This window comes from Lonchura striata, chromosome 9, assembly GCF_046129695.1.
Source record: "Lonchura striata isolate bLonStr1 chromosome 9, bLonStr1.mat, whole genome shotgun sequence".
NCBI lineage: Eukaryota > Metazoa > Chordata > Aves > Passeriformes > Estrildidae > Lonchura > Lonchura striata.
In genome coordinates, this window is record NC_134611.1 from 15,927,721 (window position 1) to 15,955,425 (window position 27,705).

A 27,705-nucleotide genomic window follows, 5' to 3' on the forward strand; every position below is an offset into this window, starting at 1 on the left:
TTCAAGGGAGTTTGAAAACAGGATTTGTTGTGTCTTCTGTCCATTACAACCTTCTTTTCATTGAGGTTCTCAGCAGACTGACTTATTTACAGCTCCACAAACCACTCAATCAGCATTGTGTTGCTGATAAAATCTAAATCACTAAAACTGCTAATCCATTATCTGAGCAATATTAATAAATAGTACTTGCAGATGAGGAAAAAGAAGTCCATGGTAATGTACCTTTTCAGTAACAGAGATGAAACTGAGTGTTGAACACTTCTTTACCCTTCATTCCAAAGCAGGGGACTGCTATGGCAATTTCATGTCTATGCTTTTTTAGGTTTGGGTTTTGAAATTAGGCATATGTGCAGTATCGTCTTCTGATTTAAATGTCAAAAAAAAGGTTCCATTTCACTTTTTACATCATGTAACTAATGATGGCATATAAATGCACCATACTGTTTGTGCCTTCAGTTTATTTGATCAACTCCATTGGCCTCATCATTTTTTCTTTCCATAGTTAAAAGCTGATGCCATTGCTCCAAGCTGTAGGTAGGATCAGCATAGTTTTTATACCAACTTCAGCTGTTTTTCTCCATCCACCTCCATATGAAACACAGAAACACAATTCCACTGAAGAAAGCTTTGCAACAGATACCTAAATTAGGACTATTAATGTCCATAATTCTTTTTAAAATAAATCTGCACAACCTCTGTATATGTGGAAACTTGATTGTGTTCATTTAGTAGATCTCATTAACAAAATTATTAATAAAGAGTATTTACTGGTTTTAAGATTCAATTATCTTTTCACAAGAAAAGGAATGAGTCGAGATAAATATTTGTTACCAATTCCTTTATAGTACATTTTAGTAAATGATAAAAGGCTTATTTTAAAATAAGTTGCTTATTTAAAATTGAAAACTAGCAAAACCCCCTAAATATCAAGATGAACATGAATAGTTTGGTACTGTTAGTTAATATCTCATTTTGTCTCACTGCACTATCAGTGAATGCTAACATGCTGTCTGAATTTCATTCCAGTAATGGGGAAAAAGTACACACAGTTCTGCAGCCTCAGAAACCTTCAATTTAAGTTCTGTGGTTTCAAACTGAACTGGATAGTCAACTATTAAAGTGTGGAGGCAAGTTTATTGTGCAGTTTTGTTGGGTTTTTTATTGGTGGAAATTCCTGCAGAATCATTAACAGTATTGAATCAAATTATCTCCTACTAGAACTGGATAAAAACAATTTTTGAGCATTCATTTAAATCTGCTACATGCTATTTTGGAAAAGCTGAAGTCAAATTGGCTTCAAATCTTTTTTACCTCACAGCATAAGCAGTTTAAAATCTGTACGTAATTTCATGTAATCAGAGGTGCTCTGATTAGATCTGCTAAGAACTTTTGACTCAGGGCTGCCTCACAGTAATTCATTGTCTCTGCCTGCCTGGTCTGACTTGGTGTGCCAGAATCCTTTTTTTCTGCAATGCTTTGTCTTTTTTATTGTGCAAGTCAGAGGATGTGGTAAGGCAGTGCTGATTATGCCTTTCGAGCGGTTTCCTTTAGAAGTGCTTAATGTTGCCTCATGAATTTTGCACTCTTCACATCTTGGGTGGATTCAGTGTGCTACTGAAAATGGAGCAGTTCCACTGAGATGAGTGTGGTTACTTTGGAGCACAGATCTCTCCTGAAATGTGAGCTTCTGACTACAATATGTAGCTCTCACAGTAGAGGAAATATTTTGAATTCATTAAATGTTGCAAATACTTCAAAAGCGTATCTTCTGTGCTAAATATCAGTATTTCAGAATTGTTGTCCAGTACAATAGGAAGTCTCTTAAACTTTGGTTATTTTACTGTTGCTTTATGAACCCTTAGAGATTTACAGTCTGTGATAGATGAGAAAGAGTAGCCTGAAGTCCTTGTATACTTCAGGTTTTCTTTCATATGCTGGCTATAAATCTATAGTAGCCGGTATTCAGTGCATCGCTCTTAGCAGAAATTCCTGAGTGGTAGGTGGGTGAAGGAGCCCGCAGTGGCGGAGCGGTCTGGGCCGGGGCGGGGCGGGGCGGGGCGGGCGCACCTGGCGGCCGCGATGGCCGCGGGGCCGGGGCGGCGCCGCGCCGGGGCAGAGTCCGGCGGCGGCCGCAGCAGCCCGGGGCCGGCGCGGAACATGCCGCTGGGGCTGAGGAACAAGAAGAAGGACAAGTCCAAGGAGACCTTCAAGCTGGTGGAGAGCGAGGCGGCGGCCCCGGCCCCCGCGGCGGCCCCGTTGCCGTCGGCCAGCGCGTCGCGGCTGCAGTTCCACGCGCAGCTGGCGCACGGCAGCCCCACGGGCCGCGTGCAGGGCTTCGGCAGCGCCCGCGAGCTGTACGCGCGGATCGGAGCGGCCTTCGGCCTGCCCCCCGCACAGGTAGGGCCGCGCCGGGCTGTGCCGCCGCCCTCCGCCGCGGGGCTGCGCGGACATGCCCGCTTCGCACCTGGCGGGAGAAAGAACGCCCTTTGCTGTTCCAGTGAGCGTTACCGTGCGGGGAAAGACACCCGTGAGACTGCGTTTAACTCTTACGCGGTAAAAACAATGGTCCTCTTGAGCAAAACGCCGGTGTCTCGGTTGCGTTGCCAGTGCTGTTTGACACAGCTCTTAGGCGCTGCTTCGTTCCAGTTAGAAAAGGGACAGCAGATTTATGAGGCTAAATACCCAGAATAAAGGCGTTGGAAGGGGAGGGCATGTGGTATAAAGGCCCTGAATCGTACTACATTTTAAAATTTCAGCCGAAAGTGATGTTTGGGAAGTTTTCTGCTTTATCAGGTAATTTTTAAAACACTGTTCAAATGGAGTTAAGTTTAAGTCTGTAACAGGATTCCTTTTTAATCTCTGCTGCCTTTTTGATCTTTTTTTTTTTCTGAGTCGTGTTCTAAACATTTGTTTGGATAATGATTCATTTGTGTTTGTAGATGCATTGTTTTCTCTTAGTTAAAAGGTAGTGGCCATATCAAGTTCTTCCTATGTGGTTCTTTGAACCTTAACCTCTGAGTGGCAAGTTGAAACAGAGGGCTAACATTTCATTGTGCCTACGTGTGGCTGTACAGCTTTACTTCTTTTCTGCTTTGTAGACGACTTTTTAAAAAATTGTAAAGACTACTGCTACCACAGTCTTTGTTCTGAGGTAGCATTTCAAATAGTAAATTGTAAAGTGAAAGTGGCAGTAGCAGTGAATACAGTTCAACCAGTCACTGTTGCATTAAGTAATTAAGAGGCAATGCATCAGTGTCCCAGACCTTCCCAGCTGCTTTCTGACCTTCTCTTCCTTTGTTTTCTTTTCATCCTGAGCTGCTGTTCCCCTTTTGTTCTGTCCCATCTCAGTTATACGTTGTATTCTCAAGTTCTCATAATTAGCAGATTGTCTTCTATTTTAGTTTTCTTCCTTTCATTGTTGAACTTTTGGCTCCACTGACTTGAGAAGAACAGCTTTCACAGAGAAATTTAATTTTGTATGAATGGTGTGCTCCTGTTTCTCCTGCTAGATGTATAATCTGACACCCTCAGAGGCTTAGAGGAAGCACCACATATCATGGGCGTATATTGCCAACCTTGTGCCAGACTGGAGAAGTGTCTTATTTTCTTTTTCTCCCTGATTTTCCATTTATTTTACTTTTTTTTTTTTTTTTTTTTTTTAATGTGGCTTATTGCTAAAAATGGATGGAGAATTAGTGCTGGGGGCACTGAACTGAAAATATTTTACGCCAGAAATTCAGTTTGCTTTAAGAAAGTTGTATGATGTGATGTGAAAATAGTGAAAAAAATATTTCTTGGTGTAAAGGTGGCATAACAGAGTGAAGAATTCAGACCAGAGAGCCATGCAACAGATTTTTGCATAGAGACAGGATAGATCAGCAAACAGCCAAGAAATGTGAATGTATTAGAATTTATTTTAAATTGTATTTTTCTATTCATTAAAACTGCTTTTGGACAGATAATCTGTTGTAAAGAATAGCGCAAGAAGCTACATCTCAGCAAACTGAAGGACGCTTAGGTACTCAAATGCTGTTTGTAGGTGTTACCTGTCTAGGAAAGTTTCAGTGACCCAGCTCTGCTGAAGCCTGTGGGCAGCATGATACCCACATGTGACTGCCTTTGGAAAGAGGTCCTATCACAGAGATCTCCACCCTGGAGTGGCTGGGCTGGAAAATAGTCGGGGGGAGTGGAGGGGAAGAGCTCTGTGTAGAGAGCATTCAGATATCTTTTGCAGAAGTGAGTACATTTAATGATATATGAGTTTACTGCAGGATAGGCAGAAGTATGGGTTCTTGGATAAATTCGTGCCTGAGAGTTTTAATAGATTCTGAATGAGCTATACTTGTAATCTGTCAGTTCTCCTTTTGACTCCACATGGTTACAACACTTTTCCTCTTTGGATCACACCTCCCAGGACCAGCTGAGTTTGGTTTCTGCTGGAGAATCCATTCCAGGTTCTGTGATTGAGTACCAGCAGTGACAGAGAGACGTTTATATAAAACACAGTATTTGTTGAATAGACAGTGACAGAAACTTCTGTGTAGACCTGGATCATGAGTAGGGTGGGATGGGGACAGGATGGGTATCACTTCAAAGGGGATCTTTGCTGGGTACCTATGGAGGAGTGAGACATAACAGCTGCTTTCTGAGGCTTTTCCTATATTCATCCTTTCTTGTAGGTCCTTGATATATCTCTTAGCCCTTTTGAGCTGAGGGGTAGGCAGAAGCCTCCCTTTCTGCCTACCTCTCTGATTTTTGCAATGTCCAGCACTTCTGCTTTTCTCTGCCCAACATGGCTGTTCTTTCCCCAGGGAGGAGGAGTCAATATGGCTTCTAGCAATACATTGCCTCTGTCATTGTCACCGAAACTGCAGGAGAAAGAAATACAGACAAAACCCTAAGAAGTTCTTGTTCATTGGTGTTGAATTAGGCAGTTCTTAATATTCGATCTCCTATTGGTTATTGATCCCTTTGCCTTCGATGCTAATTTGGTCCTCATTCTTAAATTGTCGCATCAGTCTTTTCCCAGACCAGGTGTCTTAGGTGCTGTCAGGGAGTGATGCTGGGGGGTAATGATCGATAATGATCTCTTATCTCATATGTATCTTCTGGCTACTCCCAATCTGTGAATGTTAAAATTTTAAATCCCTGTGAAGAGTGTTGTAAAAAGAAACTTCAGTTCCCCTCCCTCTGGGCAAAGGAGAACAAACTCCTGACTAAAGTTACATTAAAAAAATTAAGTTTTATAATTTCCAGCATCATTATTATGAGTGTTGTTTAGGGTACATCACATTGTTCTTGCCTTTTAACTTGATTACTTCAGCAAGCTTTAAACAAGGAAGCACAGAGCTAAAACAAATATAGATAGATGCAACTCTTAACTAACAACACAACCCACACACAGTTACGTGTATGTTTCTATTTGCATAAGTAATAGAAATATCTTCCCGTTTTTTTCTATGGGGGTTGAAGTAGGAAAAATGGTTGGAAAAAATATTTATGTGTAGCTTTGGCCTTTAAGGATTACTACTCCACTCTGACTGTTGGGAATGTAGCAGGGAATGTTCCCCTAAAGGTGAAAGTGCTGAGTGCAGCCTGTATGATAAATAAATGAGCAGTGACTGGAGGACAATGTGGGTCTGTTAAGGCATTTGGTGGTGGTGTGCTCCTGTGAGAGCACATGGTAGGGCTTTAAAGTATTCAGAATAACTAATCGGGCACTGAGAACCTGGATATTAAAGTCCAGCTGTAGCTGGGCTCTTTCTTGATCAGATGAGAAGGGAATGGTAACCCATAGAGGCTGTGTGGACTTTTGGTTTGCCTACTTGCAGTTTGCCTTTTGATTATTTTGTTTGCTTTGAAAGATGAAATGTGGTGGGGCTGGTGAACTAAACTTAATGCTCAATGGCTGTGTCTGTCCAGAGCCCTTGGAGGTTAGGGTTTCTTTCACAGTGGAAGGGATTTTGCATCACAAGGGTAATTCAGGGGAAGAGAAATCTTTCTGGCAGAAATGCAGCTCCCTCTTTCTCTTCCAGTAGCAAGAGTCCAGCTGCTGAACTTGAGTGCGGGCTGTTCACAGGCTCCTCATGCTAAACAGTCAAGTATACTGTGAGGCTGTGCCACATTAAACTTTCAGAGAAGTATTTGATTTAAACCTGTTCAGTTTAAACTTTTATGAAAGACTGCTGACAAATAAGCCACTGCTGAAACTTGTGTTTCTGAGCAAAGCTGTCCTTTTAACAATAAAAAATCTGGTTTTAGAGAAAAAGATCAGCTTGTGAAATCCTCATCACCAAAATGTTGGAAGTTTTATTGTTACTGCTATCTGTTGAAATAAATTGCTCACAATCACGCCTACAGATTGAATACTTTAAATGAGCAAACTTAACACTCCCTACAAAACACCTCCTCCCAACCCTATGGCAAGAATTGTTTGCTTGCTGTTTCCCTAAGCAGTGCTTAAATGTCACACCCGTATTGCATGTGATGCTTGCTGTGTCTTTTTCAATACTTAGGTTGAAAGTATTTGAAATATTAGTATGGAATTACTGGATGGAAGAACTTACACTGTAATTACTTGTGAAAACTGTATTACACTGTAATACTTGTGTACAAAAAGAACCAAAAACCCAAACAAAAAAACCCACAAACCCAAACAAACAAAAAAAAAACCACCAACCAAGCCTCAAAGCAAACAGTAAAACACTGAATGCTTATTTTATAAGCCATTGACTGTATTGACCAGGCCGAATACCTGACAGTACCAAAAGCTCGCTAGAACTTGGAGGAGCTGGTTGCTCTTGCTGTTGCTGAAGCTGGTCAAGGCTCTCACATTTTCCTCGGGGAAGATAAAGTGAGTAAGATACCTAAAAAATGTGTTGGTGAATTCTTGATATGTTGACATCTGTGTATATAGGGAAATAATGTCAGTGGGTGTTACATCTTGCTCAGAATTAAAATTTCCAGTTCCCTACCTGGAACAGAAGGTGATGATGATAAACAGAAGGTGATGATGATATCTGTAAAGTTATCTGAGATTTTTAATACCTTTTCAATAGCTTCTGAATATATAATTTATCAATCAACTTATTATTATAATCAGTTATTCTCAAGGTGTCAGCCCAATATGGAAGATGAGAGTACAATTAATATATAGAACATGCAATATGGTACTGCATATATAATTTATATAACACATCATGTAAGCTTCTTTTTCTTAGCTAATACCATTTCTTTATGTAACACATATATTTATATTTCTTTTTATAGCCCTGATTTTGTTGGTTAATTTGGTCACTTCCAATTGAAAATATGGATGCAGGAAATAATCTGTTAGTAATCTTATTGGACAAATCTATTTTATAAAGTTTTGCATAAGCCCCTAGTGTCCAGTGACATGGAATTTTCTTCTTGAGTGCTGCAGAAGATAACTCTTGGTGAAGGAGGTATCCTAGATACTTTGTGGCTGATGTAACAGTTCTGATTTATAATATCTTGCTAAAGTTGGCATGAAATATTCACAGCACTGGTATACTGAGTTAGAGACCAAATACCTATGAAGGTTTAGGGTAAGGACAGAAAAGACTTAACTGTGAGAATTGCACACTGAATTTTTTTCTGGTTTCATTTTTGAATAAGAACATTACTATTAAAAATATGCAAAAGTTCGAGTGAGTGGAACCTATTGTTTAAGTATTCAAGTATATAATCTGGAATTAGGTACCATTATTAAACTTATGTAACATCTATGAAAAATACCATTTTTGAATCAATAGGTCTCAGTTGTGTACAAATAAAGCTATGCTATAACTAGTAGATGGTGTAGTGGTATATCTTTCTAGGTAGCTACATCTTTAGTACATTACTCTTTGCATATATCTGTTCTGAGAAAAAGCAGTTGTTCACTAAAGAGGATGAAGTATGATTTAAGTTTTATTTTTGACTAGCTGATGCTCTCTCAACCTTGTGGTTAGTACAGAACTGACTCACAAAAAATTCTGCAGACTTATAGGCTGTAGTAGGAATGCCATCCAGATGAAGATCTATAAAGAGAAACTCTGGATCAAGTTTCTAAATATCACATTTCTGCTCTGTTGCCAATTTTATCTATTCAAAGGTGTGACAGTATTTACTAGATTGTCTGTTTGACAAGGTCAGATGAAGGATGCTAATGTCTAAAATGTAAAGACAGTGCTTGTTATTCATTGCAGGAACAATGAACAGAGAACTGAGTCACCATTTTAAACTGGCAAAGTTATGTAGCTTGAGAGAGCTGAAAATGTGTATGTGAACTTGGTATAATCAGTTTTAATTTTTTGGTTTAAAAAAAGAGCTTGTCCTTAGGGATTATTATTATCATTATTATTATATTCGATTTTCTACTTAAAACCAGATTCATTTATCCAGGTGTTTTTATATCTAGAGTATTGTTTAACTGAAAACCTTTACATTACCCAAGGAACTAAAACTAGTATCTATTAAGGGTGTGCTGTTACGACTTTCATTGTTAAATAAGGTGTTAGATTGCAGTGGATGTTTGATGGATTAGATGAGATAAGCAAGTAGCCATCGAATAAGGCTGTTTGGTGTTGGTTTTTGGTTTTTGTTTTTTGTTTTTTTTTTTTTTTAAACAACAACTAAACAAGACTGTAAAGGAACAGATTCTATTAACTTTCAGTCTTTTAAGATTAAAACCTCCACAGTTACAGAATCTTAAGTCCTAGAAAGCTCCAGAAACTTGACTGCTCTTTGTGAAATACATTAGTAAAAGTATCCGCTCTTTCTTTGACCTGGAATCAATTTAAAGAGGTTGGTGACTTTCATTTCAATTTTTCTGCTTCCATTCAGTGATGCCAGAAGGAAAGAAAAGGCATGTGTAGTGTTCTGGCGTGGAAAACCCATGTCTTTGCCTGAGTGAAGCAGATTTTAGGGGTTTCCCAAGTTTCTCCTGGAGTGAAGTTCTCTGGTTTGGCTGCTGCCCTGTGCTTTCCGTGCTGCCCAGGAGGAAGCTAGGCTTGCCTTGGCCCTCACTCCTCTCCTGCTGCAGCTTGGAAAGGCTTGGGCATGTGTCATTACTGTAGCTGTGATGGGTGTGCTGGGCTTTGCAAAATTCCTTAGTGCAGCTCCATGGTGGGCAAAAGCATCTCTGTTCCCAGGCAGTACAGATGGATTGCTCTCACCCTGCCTATGACCAGGACAAGAATCTTCCCTGCTGAAGGACTTGTGTAAGTGTAGGGAGAAAAAGGACTGCCTGATATTCAGTTCTGAAGGGAAATTCCTCAGAAAAGCTGATTTATAAAGAAGCAATTTGACCTTTTTATTAAGGCTTTCTTTTACTGGAACAGGGATGACCCCAACTCATGCTGGGGAAAGGCAGGAACTAAGCAAGCCCATTGGAGGCAATGTGCTCTGAGCTAATGAAGGAACACATGGAGCAATACAAATAATTTCACGCTCTCTCATGACACTTTTGTTTTGATAAGCTCTATATTTTTTTCCCCATTAAATTGTTTTAAACTAATCAAGTGTTAAAGTACTCCCTAGTGATCTTTGAATGGGGTGGAATTTGAGGTGGGTGAATGATGAATCACAAGATGGTGATGGCTCTTCAGTTGCTTACTCTGACCTCTGCGCAAGCTGTACCAGCTCAAGATGCCTGTCTCAGGGCTGGTGTGCTGAGACAGGCCTTGAGAGGCTGCTCACACAGGGAGCTCCCTTTCCTGTGCTTCCTGCAATTTGAGCTCCTGAGTCTTTCTGCTGTGTGTGGATGGAGACTATTCCTTCTGGTGTAGGTGGAGAAGGGGATCATTTTTAGCTATGGATCTGTCCCAGGGGCCTGAACTGTACTCTCATTTTAGCTTCCTATCAAGCTCACCAAACCTAAAACACTGTTAATGTGTTTGCTTTCCTTCCACACAGATCATGTTTTGCACTTTGAACACTCATAAAGTTGATATGGACAAGCTCTTAGGTGCACAGATTGGCCTTGAAGATTTCATATTTGCCCATGTGAAAGGACAGCGAAAAGAAGTGGAAATTCTTAAAACTGATGATATGCTGGGACTTACCATTACAGACAATGGAACTGGCTGTGCCTTTATAAAGGTAAACTTGATTACCAGTGAAATACTTTGTTCCATAGAAGCTTCTGTTACTATAATAGGTTAATGATTGGTTAAGTGATCCTTTAGAACTATAAAATCTTTTCTTATCATATATATGCTAAGTAAAGAATAAAGTTGCTTTTCTTTAGGTACATAATTCAAAATTAGTTCAGCTAATCTGTACTGCATGTCATTCAAAGTCAGTTCATTTGTTCATTGCTTGTGTAACATGCATCAGCTTTACAATGAGACCATTGTATCTCCTGGGCTACCCTGAGGTGGTAGGTGTTAGATACTGCTTGCATCTGCCCCCTCCTGTTTTAAACTGATTTTCTGATGTAATTTGTTAGATGCTTATAGAACTTCTTCACTCATGTGATGATGAGATCATGTTCTTTCAGTCTTTGGCTGTTCCCAGGGCAGAAGCCTTTGTGCTGTACAAGAGTAGGGGCAAGTATAGTGGTTTTTCAGCTTTCCAGTATTGTTGTCTTAGATAGGGTGAATTTTAAGGATATGGATTAACACAATTTACCACAATGGGCTTGAGTAGCAAGTATGGGCAGTAGCATACTCAGTAAATTAATCATAATTACTTTCCTTCTCCTCTTCTATATGACCTAGAGGCAGTATATTTTGAGACAAGTAGAGGCTGAGGAAATGATGCTGTCCTTGCTAGACTAGGTATTAGGAACCTTAATCACAATTTCTGCCTTTTTGAGATTCTTTAGTCTAATATACTCCAATTATCCATTATTAGTGAGGCATTAGCAATTATCTTTGATTACTGCTGCCCCAGTCACTGTTCTTATTGTAAACAGAGCTTCTTGTATGGAGAGGTTGTATTTTCTGTTCATTCCTTAGCTACCATGGCTATAAAGCAAGACATGGTTTAGAAAGGTTTGCATGTCTTTGTTGTGGAAAAATGTGATTGAAGTAATGTTTGTGAAAGTCAAGATGCAGTGAAGTTTTCACTAAGCATTTTGGCTAAATCATAGCCTAACTTTTATGTTTATAGACAGAAAACTGTGGATTTCTAGTGGTGGCATCTATACAGCCCATAACATTCAGTTGTGCTGCTGCTTTTGTGGCATTTTAAAAGAAGGCATTGAAAGCAGTGCTTCAGTGAGCAGCGTTCATGAGTGCAGCCCTGTGCAGTGGCACTCCCTTTGTGCTTGCTTGGTAACAGGCAGAGAGAACAGGCCTCGCACAGACTACTGCACAACTGGAGCACACTGGAAAACCCTCACAACATTAGCCAGACAAGCTGTAATTTCCAGTAAATTGTGTAAAAGTCCTCTGAGCAAATACATATTATTTTATCCTGTACTGGTCTAATAATAAACATTGTAATGAAAATGGTGTGGTCTTCGTGGGAATGCATCAATTTTAAGGAGTTTCCAGGAGCATACTTTGACGTTGCAGATTTAGCCAATGCATCCTTTAAATCAGCACAGAAAACACATATACAAAAGTAAAAGCTGCATCTTTTTTTTTACTTCGTTGTCTAGTTAAATGACTAAACAGAGATTGTCTTTAATGTTTTATAGAATTTTTTTTTGCTTATATACATATATTGTCCTTAAAAATTTGTAACTGTCACATTCCTAATTAAAAATTAATACTAAATTTACTGATTGGTGGGTTGTTGAAGTTTGCTATGGGCTGCAGTTATTTTACCGCATTTTGAATAACAGGGGGGTTTCTAGATTTGATATTGTTACCCAACCAATTTTAAACCTGACACTGAACTGCAGGGCTTTTTTCCTATAAAATTTAATATTGTTTTGCATTACTAAGAACAAAACCTGGTGTCGTTCTGCTTTCACAAATTTGATTTTTGGGTACACAGGCAGGTGGGAGAAAGTATTATGGAGTCAAATTAACATTCCAAGAACAGCAGTAGAAGTTGAAGTGGTGTACAAGGAGACATTATCAAATGGAGTAGGCATTGCATAGGAAATATAGATCGATCCTCATAGCTTCTCAATGGGCTGTAGAGCACTTGAAATACAGGCAATTGCATCTTGATTACTGTGACAATGTAGCTTGACTGTTTCAGTCAGTTAACTCAGAATGATGATAAAAAGCAACACAAATAACAGCCAGTGAATATTATTTAAACAGTTTTAGTGTTGGGATTCAAGTGGAGAAGAAAAGCTAAATGAATATTCAACATGTAGGCTAAACATTGAAGCCAGGTGGGACAGGGTTTGAGTCCTGGTAACAGGAACACATTTGGCACATTTGGTTTCTGGTGTGTACAATTCCCATGTCCACATTCACCACGAGGCTTCTGTTTGGTGCTAGAAGGAGTTAAACTCAGCCTGAGGCTTAAAATGATAGCAGTGCACGGTATGCCAGTGAGCACTGACACTTCCCACTGACTCTCAGATGGAGGCACACGAGTGGGCTCAGACGTGCGCGGGGTGGGAGCAGCTCCTGGCGGATTGCGCAGCCAGGCTGCTACAGTGGGAGGTGGCAACGCGTTCTTCTGCCTCGTCTCACTGTTATCTCAGCAAAGATAGCCTGAGCAGCAGTCTTTGTTGAAAAGATTGTTATTCAGGAACATGTTAGAATGAAATTTGTATCTGCAAAATAAAAGATATTTTACTATGTCATAGTTTTTCTATTCAATAGCTGTATAAAAATGGATGATGTGATGTATGCACAGGATGGAAAAATTATGACGGTATGTAATAACAATAAACAGAATCACTGAAATTTGAAGTGTGACAAATCATAGAGATATTTTAAAGGTTTTCCCTCATACTTTTTAAATTACACTTTGTAAGAGCTGTAACTTCTGTTATGGCCTTTAGACTATTTGTGTTTTCCATGAGATGGCAGTTAAGACATTTTCTTATTCTTTATTATTTCAGAGGACATCCTTTAATATACAGCTGTGTAGCTTAATGAGTGAAATAGTAGTTTCATCACTGGGGATGGGTCTTATTAAGATCAGCCCTTTACAGTGTGTAATTTTTTACTAAGACCCTGGACCATACTGGAGAAGAGAAAAAATTCTATTCCTGTGCTTGTCAAGATATTAAATAGAAAAAAACCCAAAACCTTGAATAACCATTCACATTACTGACATGCCTATGATCAGTTTTAAAGCACAAAAATATTAGGTTATTCAGAAGTCTTTATTTCTAAAGTGTGGTTGCATTCTTTTTTCCCCTGAGTGTATATTCAGTGCTTATTAAAATACTTTGTTTGAAAAATAATGCTTTTTAAAATATGTTTTATGATAATCTTATAGACAAAACACACTGCTGGAATAATAAGCTCAGTAGTGTTGATATTGTTAACTGACATTCTTGAAACTTGGTGGTGTGACCTCTTAAAAACTATCACCTTTTAAAGAAATTTCTAATTCTGGTGGTGTTGCTTTTTTTTCAAACAATAGCGAATCAAAGAAGGCAGCATTATGGACCAAACCAAAACCGTCTGCGTGGGTGATCACATAGAGACCATAAATGGGAAAAATGTATCAGAGTGTCGGCATTATGAAGTTGCCAAAATGCTAAAAGATCTGGAGAAAGGTCAGAAGTTTAAGCTGGAGTTGGTAGAGCCTTTGAAAGCATTTGGTGAGTGACCTGACTGTCCACCTTGTTCAGTAAAACACCTTGATGGTAAAATGTCATCATTGCATTACACTGTTTTCAGAATGCAGCCAGATGTCCACCTGTGGTAGCATAACTACTGCAAGAAAGTACATTTAGTTTTTTTCTTTGAAATGGAAGGTTTATGAATGGATTTTCTTCCATCTTGCTTTCTCCAGCAATCATCCTGGTGTGGGTTACCTCACCTGAGCCTTAGTCAGTCTCTTTTGCCACTACGTGATGTTCCAAAATTAGAACAGGAATTGTTCCATAGGTACAGTTTTAAAACACAGGTCACTTCACTAATGTCCTGATCCTCAAAACTCCTTTTTTCCTCTGTTGATACATAATCTGTTGTTTGTGTCAGACTTTTCTATTTCTGTACCCTTTATTGGGGTCTGTGCTCTCTAATGCAGAAGGAGTCTGCAGCAAGCACTCTCTGGGATTCCCCAGAGTACCTCCTTTGCTGCCAGATTGCTTGTTCTCCCTATCTCCCTCCCAGCCTTTTTGTGGATCTCCAGTCATGCAGCAGTTGTACTCGGAATTGGAAGAAAGCAGAATTGCAGAGCTCGCTCTTGCTTGCCACCTGCATGCTCTGAGGAAGTGCTGCTTAAATAGGAGGAACGCATACATACTGCTAATTCTTGTATATATTAACTCTATCAATGTAAAAAAACAAACAAAAAGGGGAAGTTTTGCTCAGGCAGTCAAAATAGAGACTGAGTTACAATTTTTATTATCTCATTTTTTGGATCCTCTCCCCAAACCATGTAACATTTTCCTGTAATAAAAACTTCAAAATAATGCTAAATCATAAATTTGTGTGAGGCCTTCTGCACACCTGAAATAACAGTCAGTTCAGTATCACTGTCTTCACTACAGCAGCAAAAATTTTTAATGTTTATTTTTCAATTTTTTTTAATGTGTTAGTAGTTTACAGCTACTGTCATACACCAGTCTTGACACTTGGTGTCAGAATAGCAGCAGAAATTGAAAATGAGAGACATGCTAAGATTTTTTTTTTGCTTTTGTTGCTTCTGTGAAGAATGGGAGTTATGAGTTGATCTCTAATGTGTTTGTATGTAAGCTGGTACTGCTGTTAAGTACATGTGTATGTTATACATTATGCTAAAGAATTGCATATGTTGTCCATCACAATTAGTAATGCAGCAATACCTTTTTTTTAATACGGGCCTATAATTTGTGTTCAATGCTAAAGTGTTATACAGTCCGTTTGTAAAGAACAGGGTAAATCAGCATTTTATTGATGACCTCAGCTATAATTTAGTAGTTTTTACTTTAGTTGGGTGCTACGATACCTTTTAGTCTGTGATGTAGAGGAGGAAATGCACTAATTTCATGGCAATACCTTTTTTTTGGCATTGATTTAAGAGGCAGCCAGAGCTTTGTGGACAGATTTTTGGAAGATGTTATTTTTTTACCCTGCAGAAATTAACTTGCAAGTTGCAGTGCTCAGTAGGTTAAACGTTCTGCCTTTAGCCTTAGGTAAAGTTAGGCTTCAGGCACAAAGATAATGCTTCAGCTGCAGCTTAAGCACTAAGAATAGCCCCAGAGGAAATGACAGACAAGATCCAGATCCTTCTGGACAAGTTGGTGCTGAATTCCTGTTAATTTCATCAGTATTTGGTGAGGGTACAGAAATAAGAGACAAGCCTCTGTGTTAAATTATTTTTATTTTCTTCCTCTCAGCATAATGTGGAATAAGCATAATTTATTGGTTGGACATCCTTCTACCATGTACACACAGACTGTCTCAGCTCCTCTAGGCAAGGCTTGTAGCAGAGAACTAAAGATTTGTACCAGTCACAAGCATCTGTGAATTGTGAAAAGTGAATAGAAACAAAGTAAAGGCAGCATAACACAAACTCTGCATTTTAATGAGTGAATATGAAAAATAGTTCTGTGATAGCCAGAGTGTTTTGGTCTGAAGTACTCAAAAAAAACGTTATGTCAAATCATGAGTTTTAAGGTGATTATGGTGACAGAATTTGAAAAATACGTTTTTTTTTCAATAAGGAATGACTTTTTGAAAGTCTAGCAGAAATAATGACAGTCTTAAGGACGTTTTAAACTGTCCTTGAAGCAATAAAAGGATTAAGAAAAAGTGTTTATCCTAAGTATATATATAACACATTGTGACATACCTATTTGTATAATGAAAGCTAACAAAATTTACTTTTCAAGCATACTGTTCAGCATAATAATCTAGATTTGTGTCCACTTATGCAAGAATGATGAGTTGAAATCTACCTGAGCAAAATTCATATAATATATTAAAGTACTGCCTTCAAGAAGAGATTATTAGAAAGACCTGCTATTAAGAGGAGGAATAATCTGTTCGAGGTAACAGGACAATTAAAAGCAGTTCTGCAAAATTGTCTCCTCTCATCTAACACTTTCCAGACTCACTATGTAATTCCCATGTCAGTAAGTAAATTAAAGCCTTGTCATGTATGTAAAATTGAATGTAAAATTGCATCCTGGAACAAGAAACTCAAATCTTAAATGTTTCCATGCTCTATCTACTAACTGGGGTGCCTTTACCCAGGATGAAACAAGAAAGGCTGAATTTAGGTAAAGGAAACTTGGTGTAAACCAGGTACTGTTTATAGAGTTTTATCAGGTGTGAAATAATTTTGGTGAAACCAGTGAAAAACGTCCTGCAGATCGGCTCATGGCCACTTCACCTCTGTGAGCGCTGATAAGCAAATTGTTAGCTCAGCTCTGTTGGCTCATCATCACCTGCTTAGCAGGAGTGTTTGCACCATTGCATCAGTGAAAGATAGAAACATTGCAATGCTAAACCTCCTATGTGTTCTGCCTGTAGAGACCCGAATAAATCAGCAGTTGGCTGGTGAATTCAGCCACTGTCTAATATAAAGGTATAAATATTTCCCTGTAGAATAGGGAAATAAAATTACACAAGGTACATATATGAAATGAATGCCATAGGCCTGCTTGGGTATATTGGTCAATGGAAGTCCTAGCCTCGGTGCAGCTGAGCAGATGCTACAATTTAAAGACAAGAAATTGTCAGTAAAGCTATACTTAGAATAGTTAATTTATAATTAGTTTTTAATGTAATCTAGATCTCTGTTAGACTAAATGTGAAGATACTGTAATAAGCAAAACAGATACCTCATATTCTGTTGTACTGTATATGTAGTTTTGTTTGGTATTTTATTTTTGTTGAATTTTTCTTTTTATTTTGTCTTTAGAAAGGCTGGAACCAAGGTCCAAAGGCAGAACTCTGTCAGAGGCTAAAATCTCCAAAGGGAGAGAAACACTTCGCCTGAGAGCCAAAGGCCCTGCTACTGTGGAGGAAATGGTATGGTGTGGTATACGCCCTTCAGTAGTTTAATCACCCAGCTTCTGATTTATTCTTCCCCAAGGCTGAGAAGTAGGAAGGAAAAATTGGATGTTACAAAGCTCGTGGGACTAAAGAGAACAACTAAAGTGACAACTAGCAGGGACAGGATGGGGCTGAAGAACCTGGAAGCACAGAACCTGTATTTAGATGTCGTTAATTACATGGATGAATTTAGATTAGACCAAGGAGTGATGAAAAGAGGGGAAGGGGCGGGGAAAGAGAGGTGAGATGGTTGTGAAGAATTTGTTCAATTTCTGACACTGAAGTCTATGGGGTTGGTGTAAATGTTGTTGATAGGAGAGGCTAATTAGATACATTGACATGAATTTGTGCAAAGTCAGGTTTAGAGTTTTGTGAATAAATATTATTTATTCTGGGCTCTTCTAGCTGATGAGGATTTGATAGAGATCTGTATTTAAGAGATACAAAGCCCTGTTCAGTTTGAATGTGTGAGCTGTGTGGCTTGATATGAATGAGGAAAGCTCATGTTTGTGAGAAGAGGGAAAGAGAGTGGAATAGTGTGTTTTATCTGTAGATTTTATAAGTCTAGGTGGCCAAGATGGAAGTGAGGATAGTTACTGGCACATTGCTGGTTATTTTGAAATCTGCATGGGTATAATCATACTTTTGCTCTTCTCTCCCTTTATTCCAACAAAGCCAACTGAAGTTGAAGAAAAAGCAATTAAAAAAGTGGATGAGCTTCTTGAAACATACATGGGCATAAGAGATATTGAATTAGGTGAGTTTCTAGCAGATACATTACTGCAAGATTAAATAATTTCTCATTTTCTGTAGTCTAACATTTATTGAGTGCTTTAGTCTCTGGATGTAAGTGAAGCAAAATTTGTCCAGCCTGCAGTCTTAAAAACTTGCCTGTGTTTCTACAAATATGTTTGTCTGATAAAAGAATCTCCCCCCCCCGACTTCAATGTAATGATGTAATTACTCAATCCTCTATTCTTTCTGCACATTAGCTATACACTGTTGCATGAATTGTTTAGTTTTTTGCTATAACAGTCACCACTGTATTCTTTTTGGCATATATTTTCTAGTGAATCTTGTGTGTGTGCCATGGTTAAGGATTCTTATGGATAAGTATGTTTGTTTGCTTTTTTGCCCCTTGGCATAGACCCATCAAAGATGATTGCTAAGGTTTGAACCTGAGATCTTCATCAGTGAAGAAGCAACTATTAAGCAAGGGAACTGACAGACTAATTGCACAAATTTATCAAAATGTCTAAAACCTGTGTTCTGATGAACATGAGAAAACTTACAGAATGTTTACTAGTTCTAAGAATCATTGATTTATACTGAAAGAAACTACTTAACCCCAGTGTCATAAGTTCCTTAAAGATGCACCAAATTTGTCCTTGCAGCTGTTGCTTTTCTTTGTTGTTCTGACAATAACTGAATAGGAATTTCTATTTGTGTGGGAAGAAGCTGCAGTCTAGCTGTTGCAGCCTGCTGTGGCTGCTGTAATCCTCCTAGGATCTTGTGGAGCTGCTGGTACTGAGACAAAGAGGAAGGTATTTATTATTATGGTAATATCTTAAAAGAATCAGCCAAGAAAAAGGAAAGAATAGGCTAAATGGAAAGGGATCTTGAAAAGAAAGCTTTCATGAGAGAGAAGTGGAAAAGGCAAAGCAGAAGAGAAAATAGGTCTGGCATGAAGCTCCAGAGGGGAAGCATCAGGGCTGGAGGGGGAGCAGTTAGCACAGAGGAATGAGAACAAAGGGTGGTTATCTGAATAGCCAAAAGGCCTTTGTTGAGTGTTCTGACCAGCAAGCATCTGTTTGGCAGATTCCACTAGTTTTCTCACAAGAAAAAATGTAGTTAAACAATATCTGTCCTTTAGTCTAAGGTAGCAGTGGGCTTCCTGGCATAGAAGAGAGGGCAGGTCTGCCCTCTATTTTGTACGTTCTATCTAAGCCTACCAATTCCCAGGAAACTAGAAGTTCTCAACATTTCTGTTCCCAGCAACTCTAATATGTGCTGCTGCTGCCATATATTACACTCCTGGGAGGCCTGTGTGCTGCTGAGCCATGTTTAGGTTAGGGAGGATTCCATGTCCCATCTCATTCCTGCAACTTCTGTGCCTCAATCTGGCTCAGGCTTCAAAGCTGAGTCCCCTGCCAGCTGTCCCTCTGGGAGCTGTTTTTGTCCTGCAGCTGTTGCAATCCTGGCTCAGGCTGGGCTTCTGGAAGCTCCTGTCCTTGCAGGTTACTTCCAAGGTCCCCAGGCTCCTTGCCCTACAGGAATAAGCAGCTGTAGGTGCTCTGCTTCTGGTGTCCATGGGAACAGTCCTGTGGGAACTGGTGTTCCCTGTATTTTTGGCTCTCAGTACTGTAAACAGGATGGCTCTTGCACAGTAGACTGAGATGTTCAGCTTTCAACACATATCTTTGAGTTAATAGCCAAGCACCTGGTAGAGTTTTCCCATGAATTCCTTGGATTTTTTTCCCTCCAAAAAAGACCTAGTGTCCTTCATATTTCAGCATGTAGTTTGGAAACTTAAAAAAAAATGCCTTAAAAGAATACTCAAAGAAGGAAGAGGTCTTTGTTCATAGAGAGGCTCTTTTCTTCCCAGCGTGGTGATTGTTTTGTCCCTCACCTCTTCCTCCCAAGAGGAAAAGAAGAGTGAAACCAAGAGGAGCTGTCAGAAATCAAAGACTATTGGGTTCCTGTAGCTTTAGTTTGCACCTTTGAAGCCATATCCTGAAATTCTAATCTGAGAGTTAACAGCCAACAGTGATGACTCAAACCCCCCAACTTTACCATTTTAAAACAATTAAACAGCTCTAGGTTTCTTAGGAAAGGAGAGCTAATCACCTGTCACAAATCTGTTCAATTAACACATGTCAGTTTTTCACATACTGGATGTGATCAGTCATCCATGAAAATGAAATATGAGGAAAAGATTCATTCAGAGAATGCCAATCACCACTTAGCTCAAAATTTTACTCATTACTCAAGCCAGATTAGTTGAAAATGCAAGTCATCGCAATGTGCAGCTGACAAGTGATTAAGATCTCAATCATTGCTCACTTCCATGCACTTCTGTTTGTCAGAATCTTTGGATGTCAGTTAATGTTACTCTTTCATTTCCATTAAAATGACACTTCCATGGTGTGATTGAATTCTGAAACAGTGCCCCAGTTTTAAGCAATAAGTTAGAAAGAAAGGAAAGAAAAACTAATGTTAAATTACCAACAGAATTAAAGGTGAGATAAAGCCCTTAATTTTTGCATGGTTAAGTATCTTGACAGTTTCAAGAATGGCTGACTAAATCTACACACAAATCCCTAGACTGGACCAAAATACTTGGAAATTGTTAAAGAAAATGCATGCACTTTTTTCTGGCACAGTTTTATTACTTTTATTTTCAGAGATCTAAATGCTGTTGAGATTTACATACCTGCTTTTGGATGCATTTTTACCTTTTTACTTCCTCATTCCTTTGTACTGAAAACTGTACGTAATCCAGCGAAGGAACAGTCTGCTCTGGAAATGTATTCCTCAGCCACTTTATGGGCACATTAGAAATTGGGCCAAGGCTTGACTTCAGCATTCTTTAAAACATAAATACACAGCTGAGAGATAATAAAGGTTGTTCTAAATTCTGTGAGTGCTTTCTGGTAAAGGAATTTGAGCAGTTGATTAATAGGAACGACTCAGGAAACAGCGTTAGTGAAAAATTTTGGCATTTATTTTTTTGAATCCGTAAGACTTGAATTGTTATGGACTGTATTTAATCCCAAAAATTCTGGGTGGGAGGAAGCCTGGATCTAACCACAGAATGCTATCAATTGTAAATGATGGCAAAAGGGCTTCCTGTCCACATTTTTTTTCAGCATCTTTTGGCTTCATCCACCAATATTTTGTTCCCTTTTGTTCTATTTTTCTGCTTTTGGATGATTATTTCCTTTCTGTTGCTCTCTATAATATTATCAGACATGATGTATCATAGCAGCATTAGGGTTGGAAAAGAGCTCCAGTATCACCGAGTCCAACTTTTGACCAAGCACCACCATGCCAACTGAACATAGACTGAGTGTCACACCCAGTCATTTCTGGAGTACTTCCAGCTGTGGGGACTCCACCACTTCCCTGTGCAGCCCATTCAATGCTTAACCACCCTTTCAGTGAAGAAAGTTTTCCTGATGTCCAACCTGAACATCCCCTGGTGCAGTCATGGGCTGCCAGCTTCTCTGGGAGAAAGGTGTGGGGAACAGTATCCAAGGCTTTACTGAAGTCCAGGTAGGCACATCCACAGTCTTTCCCTCATCCTGTGAGTCATAAAACGAGATCAGGCTGGTCAGGCAGGACCTGTCTTTCCTAAACTCTTGCTGGCTGGGCCTGCCCCCTGTTTTGTCCTGTCCATGCTATGTGATCACACACAAGATAGTCTGTTTCATAACCTTCCATCACTGAGATCAGGCTGAAATATCCTTGCATATTCTCTGTTTGTTTAAAAAATTGGAAATCTATTTCTCCATTTTTGACTTCATATTTCAAACTTACCATCTATCAAAATATACTTAACAGGTTTAAACCTTTTTTGTTACCCAGGTTTTTTCTCTTATCTTGCAAATCCAATCCATCAATATTCAATAGATGTTTTTATCTCTAAATGCTTTAACTGAAGCGATATTTTCCCTGAATCTGTTGTTTTCTTCTCCTTCTGTCACCAGACTTCCTTTCCCAAAGGATTTTATTGCATACATCCAGGGGTATATTGTTTATGGCTATTCATTTACTCTGAAAGAATAATGGGAGTTTTTTGGTAAAAGGAATGGCAGCAAGTCCAGTTAAACAAACAAACAAAAAAGAAACTTCAAGAAGAATTAGTACTTAAGAAAAAGGAACACTAAGATCTGTTTCTAATAGTTCTTGAGTACCAAATCTGACAATGTTCAATGTGAAACTTAAACCAACTGGAATGGAAACCAGTGGAAACTGCAATAACATGCTTAATTTTCTGCTTTAGAGTGACAGGACAGAACAATAAAATTTGTTACCTTTTGATTAAGGCAAAACTTCTAATAGCATTATAGCTAAATAAATATTGAGGCTTCTGTCAGGACTTCTGAAAAAGTTTTTTACATTATAGGATATAGGTAGCAAAACCACTGTGTAAGGTAGATAATAAGAATGGCAGGCAGAAGGTAGCTTTCATGGCTTGTGCCCCATGTGTCTATTAAAAGTGAAAATAAGGATTTTGTGAAAGATCTTTGAGGTTATTTTAAAGGAACTATATTCGAAAAGCCAACATATTACTTTGTTCATATTTTGGGAAGCCTGATAGTAACAGCTCAGTTAAAGTTGGTGAGACTTCTAATTCCTTTCACCACTTTTAAGATTGCTGAACTTTTCACATTTTATGTAAAAATTAATCAGATATTAACATTGCCTGAAAGGAACTGAAAAAATGAAAATATGAAGACAATTGAGGCTCTTTTGACTGTGGAAAAACATTTTACTGGAATAAAATTCCTGTAATCACTTATTGTGCAGCTCGGTGGCGGTGCCCGGCGGTGCCGGACCCCGGCGGTGCCCGGCGGTGCCCGGCGGTGGCGGTGCCCGGCGGTGCCCGGCGGTGCCCGGCGGTGCCGGAGCCCGGCGGTGCCCGGCGGTGGCGGTGCCCGGCGGTGCCCGGTGGTGCCCGGCGGTGGCGGTGCCCGGCGGTGCCGGAGCCCGGCGGTGCCCGGCGGTGCCCGGCGGTGGCAGTGCCGCGGTGCCCGGCGGTGGCGGTGCCCGGTGGTGCCGCCGCACCGGCGCTGGAGGTCAGCACCGCGCCGCCACAGCGCTCCGGGAGCCCGCTCCCTCCGGCAGGTCATTCCCACTGGGAATGCCGGTGTGCCTCAGGAAATAACTGCACTAAACGTGCCCGGCGGTGCTGATCGGACTTACTCGATACACATGGAAATGGAAGTTTTTGTTCTGATTCTTACTTGGCTGGGTTGAAAGTTGGTGCGCCAAGTTTTTAGCGGATTTAGTTTTCAAGTTTTATAAACCTATAATAAACCATTTTTTTAGATTCTATTTAATTATCTTTGAAAATCAATCTTTAAATAAAGTTATGTTTAAAGTTCACTTTCTGTTAATGACAGTTTATTATGTGAATTCTGAAGCTTCAGCTAGGGCAGCTGGACTGTGATATAATGCCTTGTTGTCTTGTTTTATTGCTGCTGTCTGTGTTATATGGTCCTTCCATATCTCTTGGCCAATTTATCTTAAAAATGGCTACCTTCCTCACTCCCACCCTGCTTGAACACTTGTCTAGATCCTTACTCTTTTGATGGCAGCTTTTTCTAAATATCTGTTGTAACAATCTCTTGACATGTTTGCTCTTATGCCAACTTGCACAGCTCTTTTCTCTCCACCCTTCTCCCAGTGTCTATAAAAAGTAAGTTCATATCCAGCTTCATATCCAGAAATCTGTGAAGTTTCAATTATACCCTTCACTTCATCATCTCCAGGCTTGCTTCCCTGTAGGTACCTTCTTGTGTCACATTGTCAAGGAATATAGAGTGGTGTCACAGAACAAATTCTTGTGTTCCACTACCAGGAACAAGAGTCCTGTCTGTAATGCCCATTTCCTATCCAGACTTCTCTGAATCAGAGTCCTGGGAACTTCACAGGGAACCCAGAGAGAATCAGTGGAACAGGGATAGAGTTTCTTCTGGCAAGGTCTTGAGGCTCCTTGGCAACCACTAGTGGTGCCTGGGAAGCTGGGGTATACTTGAACTGTCTCTATCACAGCAATTTATTTGTCAAGTTTTACATACATTTTCCTTGGACAGCTTTGTGTAGTTTGACACACTGTGATTGTGTTTGGAGCCTCACAGCTGAACACAGTTAAAACCAAAACATCAAGTTTCCTCAGAATTACTGTTGTTGACATTTGCAGTGTGGAATATGGCTCAAGCTTGCTTACAGCCTATTACATATTTGCACAACAGCAAGTACTGTTTGCCAGAAGTTCATAACTGTCAATAAATTTGAGCTGAATTTTAGGTCAACAAAATAAAATTAATTATATTTAGTAAAACTTCAGGGCAGGGAATGTTTATTTTTGTTTTTATCATAGAGATTTTGCCCTGTTGATTCAATACAGTGTATGTGGTAGATGGCAGACTATCCCAGTAAAGATGTTTGTCTGTGGCTTCAAAACTTCCTTCCCTTTCTCAGGCACTATATTATGTGTTTTATGTTTGGCTATTCCTCTAAGAAAAGGCTAGAAGCTATCAAATCCTTCATTTTGACACTTGAATTTGATATGCTCATGAAGAAAGTGGCAGGTATTTTATGTTTAACAAAAGATGGAGGACACCTAGCAGTTTAAGGCAGGTGTGGTAAAGTAATCACAAAATGAAGCAGACTTTGATGTTTCATCTATTGTACTATACGATCATTTTCCTGTGAAGAGAGGCTGTGGAGCAGAGATACAGCTCAGAAAATAAACTGTATTCAGCAATGCTGTTTGTGCTGAATGTGTCTTACAGAGCATTCTGCCCTCAAACCATGCTAGCTTGCTGCCAGTGGTTCTCTGGGCCTGGCTTAACCAGGAGAAATTTCTGTGCAGATTCTTTTCACCCTTCATGGAGGTGCAGGTGTCATGATCAGAAGAGGTTTAAGCCCTCACAGTTTTCATTTACTCTAATCCATGGGTTGTCAGCATCCAGTGCTTGGGATAGACTTCTGTGTTTTCCTGGAGTCTGAGAAACTGCAGTGGCAAAAGGAGGGATGAGCACAGGAACTAAAGAGTCAGTCCTAAGCAGCAGCCCCAGGGTAGCCATTTCAAAAGTGAGCTCTGACACTTGATAAATTCTGATACTTTTGTGGTAAATAAGAGAAAATGCTGGACAGTATTGGTATACAATACTTTAACTCCATTAGATCACTCCTCTGCTTTCATTCTGCTGGATACCAAGAGTTCCTGGTGTTTGGTGGCTCCAGTTTGTTGTGCACAGCAACAAAGCCTTTCTCTTCCTTCTGCTCAATTTGACCCACCTGGCTGGGATTTTCAGAAATAACTTTTTCACTTTCTAGAGGCAGAAGCATGAACTTAGAACATAATTTCCTGTTGAATCCTAAATTCACCTGGTAGACTTTGCACCTCCCTCAGCTGACCTCACCAGCTCTTGAAAATAGACATCCCAAAACTATCTTTGCCTTGTGTGTTAGCTGTCACTTTCATGATAATTACATTATTTTGTTTTGTTGCTTTTTAGCTGCAACAATTGTGGAAGCTGGAAGAGACAAGAAAAACCCAGATGAATTTGCAGTGGCCTTAGATGAAACTCTTGGAGACTTTGCATTTCCAGATGAGTTTGTATTTGATGTGTGGGGAGCAATAGGTGATGCTAAGCAAGGACGGCTGGAATGAGAACTGTGCAGTTTATCAATCCCTGTTTGAAAATACAAAGTGATTTGCGAATACATCAGAATGTTAGTAATTTTATTGATGTGAATTCAGAGTGGTCTGCACAAGTATTCTGACCTGAGATTTTCCTTTGCAAAGGAAGATTTCTAATAAAAATGAGGGTAAACCCAATCTTCTGACAACTGCAATTAAAAACATTTAATTTACATATAGAAATCACTGTGAGGAGAGTGTCAAGGTGATATATGTATACAGAAATTTTATTAAAATTAGGTAATTTTTATTGTACATACACTTTGATAGCAGTATTCTGAAAAGTGTTAGACATATACAACAAGGTGTTTGGATTATTTTATCCCTTTAGAGAGGTTTATAAAGTTGTTCCTTCATGTTGCAGTTCCCTGGTTTCCTGCTGTCCCTATGTATTAACCTAAAGCCTTAAGTTTTGTTGCAGTTTGGCTTGGACATTGTTTTTACTTTGGGAAGAAGTTTCCCTGTTTCATTAGAACCCAAATTCAGGGGAAAATTTCCTCTGAAACATGAAAACTAAGATCTTTTGATGAGAAAGCTTGCTTGCATTTGAGTTATAATATGCTCTGGGTTATTACTGAGGTATGTAGAGTAGAAATCTTAAACCAGGAAGCTGCTGCTTGATTCAGATGCCATAATATTGCAGTAGGAGCTGCATAGAAAGAAATAAATGTTAATTTTTATTAATATTAATGTATTTGAATAATATCTGAAGACTGCACTGGAGACTACAGTGTATCACTAAGTGCTTGATTGATCTTTGCATATGCTAAATGATTTCTTGAGATCCCATGGAGTTCCCCTCTTGTCTGTGGGTTTTTTTAGCATGGTAACACAAGAGAGATATTGAAGGTGTTCAAACCCAAAAGATATTATTGTAAAGTCACAAGGAATTGTAGTTTAGATGACAATACGTGCCTAGACCCTGAAAAATATGTTAAACTAATATTAGGTGTTAGGTTTTCCAATGATATTGTACATAAATGTTTATTTTAACTACTAATTTTTTACTTATAAATCTGAAATGATTGCAAGTTAAACTGAACAAGAATGTGGGTTCTGACCTGAGAAGGTGTCACAGCTTTTTAGAATTTTTATATTTGCATAAGAATATATAATAATTACTACAAAAGTTTTTTTCTAAATCACTACCTGAAGTAAATGTTTTTCACTGAATTGCAGAGATCTCTTTAAAATAAAGATTATGCCAATAACTTTACATGTTCTGTGTCAGTGTTTTTTTTTTTTGTTTGTTTGTTTGTTTTTTTGTCTAAACCCATGACACTTTGAAGTATCATTGAGAGAAAAGGTTCTTGTTCTCATTACTAGGTTCTTGAGGAAGAATTCTAAACACCACTTAAGCAAATTTCTGTAAAACTTTAAAATAAACTTGAAGAAACTGTAAGGAGGTGGTGAAATTTTGTACATCCCATTGCTTGCTTGGGCTCCCAAGGATGTATTACTTTGCAAAAGGAGTTTGAACATTCCTTCTTTTTTGATAATTACAAGTCTTAGCCCACAATCTTCTGTTGCAGTTGAGCACACTCTCTGTCTTGTGCAGGGCTACTTTAGCTGATGTACTCATGATAATGAGGGGTTAAAGTGTTGTGGGCATATAATTTGTTCTTTAAACTTCTAGGTGAAAAGCAAAACAGAAATGCCAAGAATTTCTTCTTGGTTTCAAATAATAAAACTCAAATGTCAAATTCTGTGGAAGTGTTTATGTATGCTAGTGTTAGTTACCAACCTGCCACTGGTTATAAAATATATTAAAATTAAGAATTCATTTAAAAAAAGAGAAAAGGTATTATGGATAACACACAAAATGTTGCCTGTAGCAGATAACCCCTTGTGTTTTGGCCATTCATTTTATTTTGAGAAATTAATGTTGTTCAATCAATTTATACTCAGTGGATAATTTGTTTCATTATACTGATAAAATAGTAAGATAAAAATAATCTCTGAAGCTCTAATTGTACAGAGAGCTGCCTCATGTCACAGTGGCCTATTTTTGTGGAGTTTATTTCAGGCCGAAGATTTAAATAGTGATAGCAATTTTACTTGCATTTACTGCAATAAGGCATGTCAATATATATAATTTTTCCAGTGTTCTCAAAGCATTCAATATTTCCAGTTCATAAAACAGGTACCACTACCTAATTTGATAGATTATTTGCATTTTCCAGCCAT

At 38.9% G+C, this 27,705-nt stretch overlaps 1 protein-coding gene across 1 annotated transcript; it reads left to right on the forward strand.

Moving 5' to 3' along the window:
- The first annotated feature begins 2,126 nt into the window (after window positions 1-2,126).
- Window positions 2,127-26,734, forward strand: GIPC2 (GIPC PDZ domain containing family member 2). Its single transcript, XM_021527387.3, has 6 exons — window positions 2,127-2,397; window positions 9,919-10,104; window positions 13,513-13,693; window positions 16,948-17,057; window positions 17,757-17,838; window positions 25,334-26,734. Exons 1-6 carry the CDS (start codon window positions 2,158-2,160, stop codon window positions 25,486-25,488), a joined length of 954 nt encoding a protein of 317 aa, XP_021383062.1. The 5' UTR covers window positions 2,127-2,157; the 3' UTR covers window positions 25,489-26,734.
- Window positions 26,735-27,705: the final 971 nt, after the last annotated feature.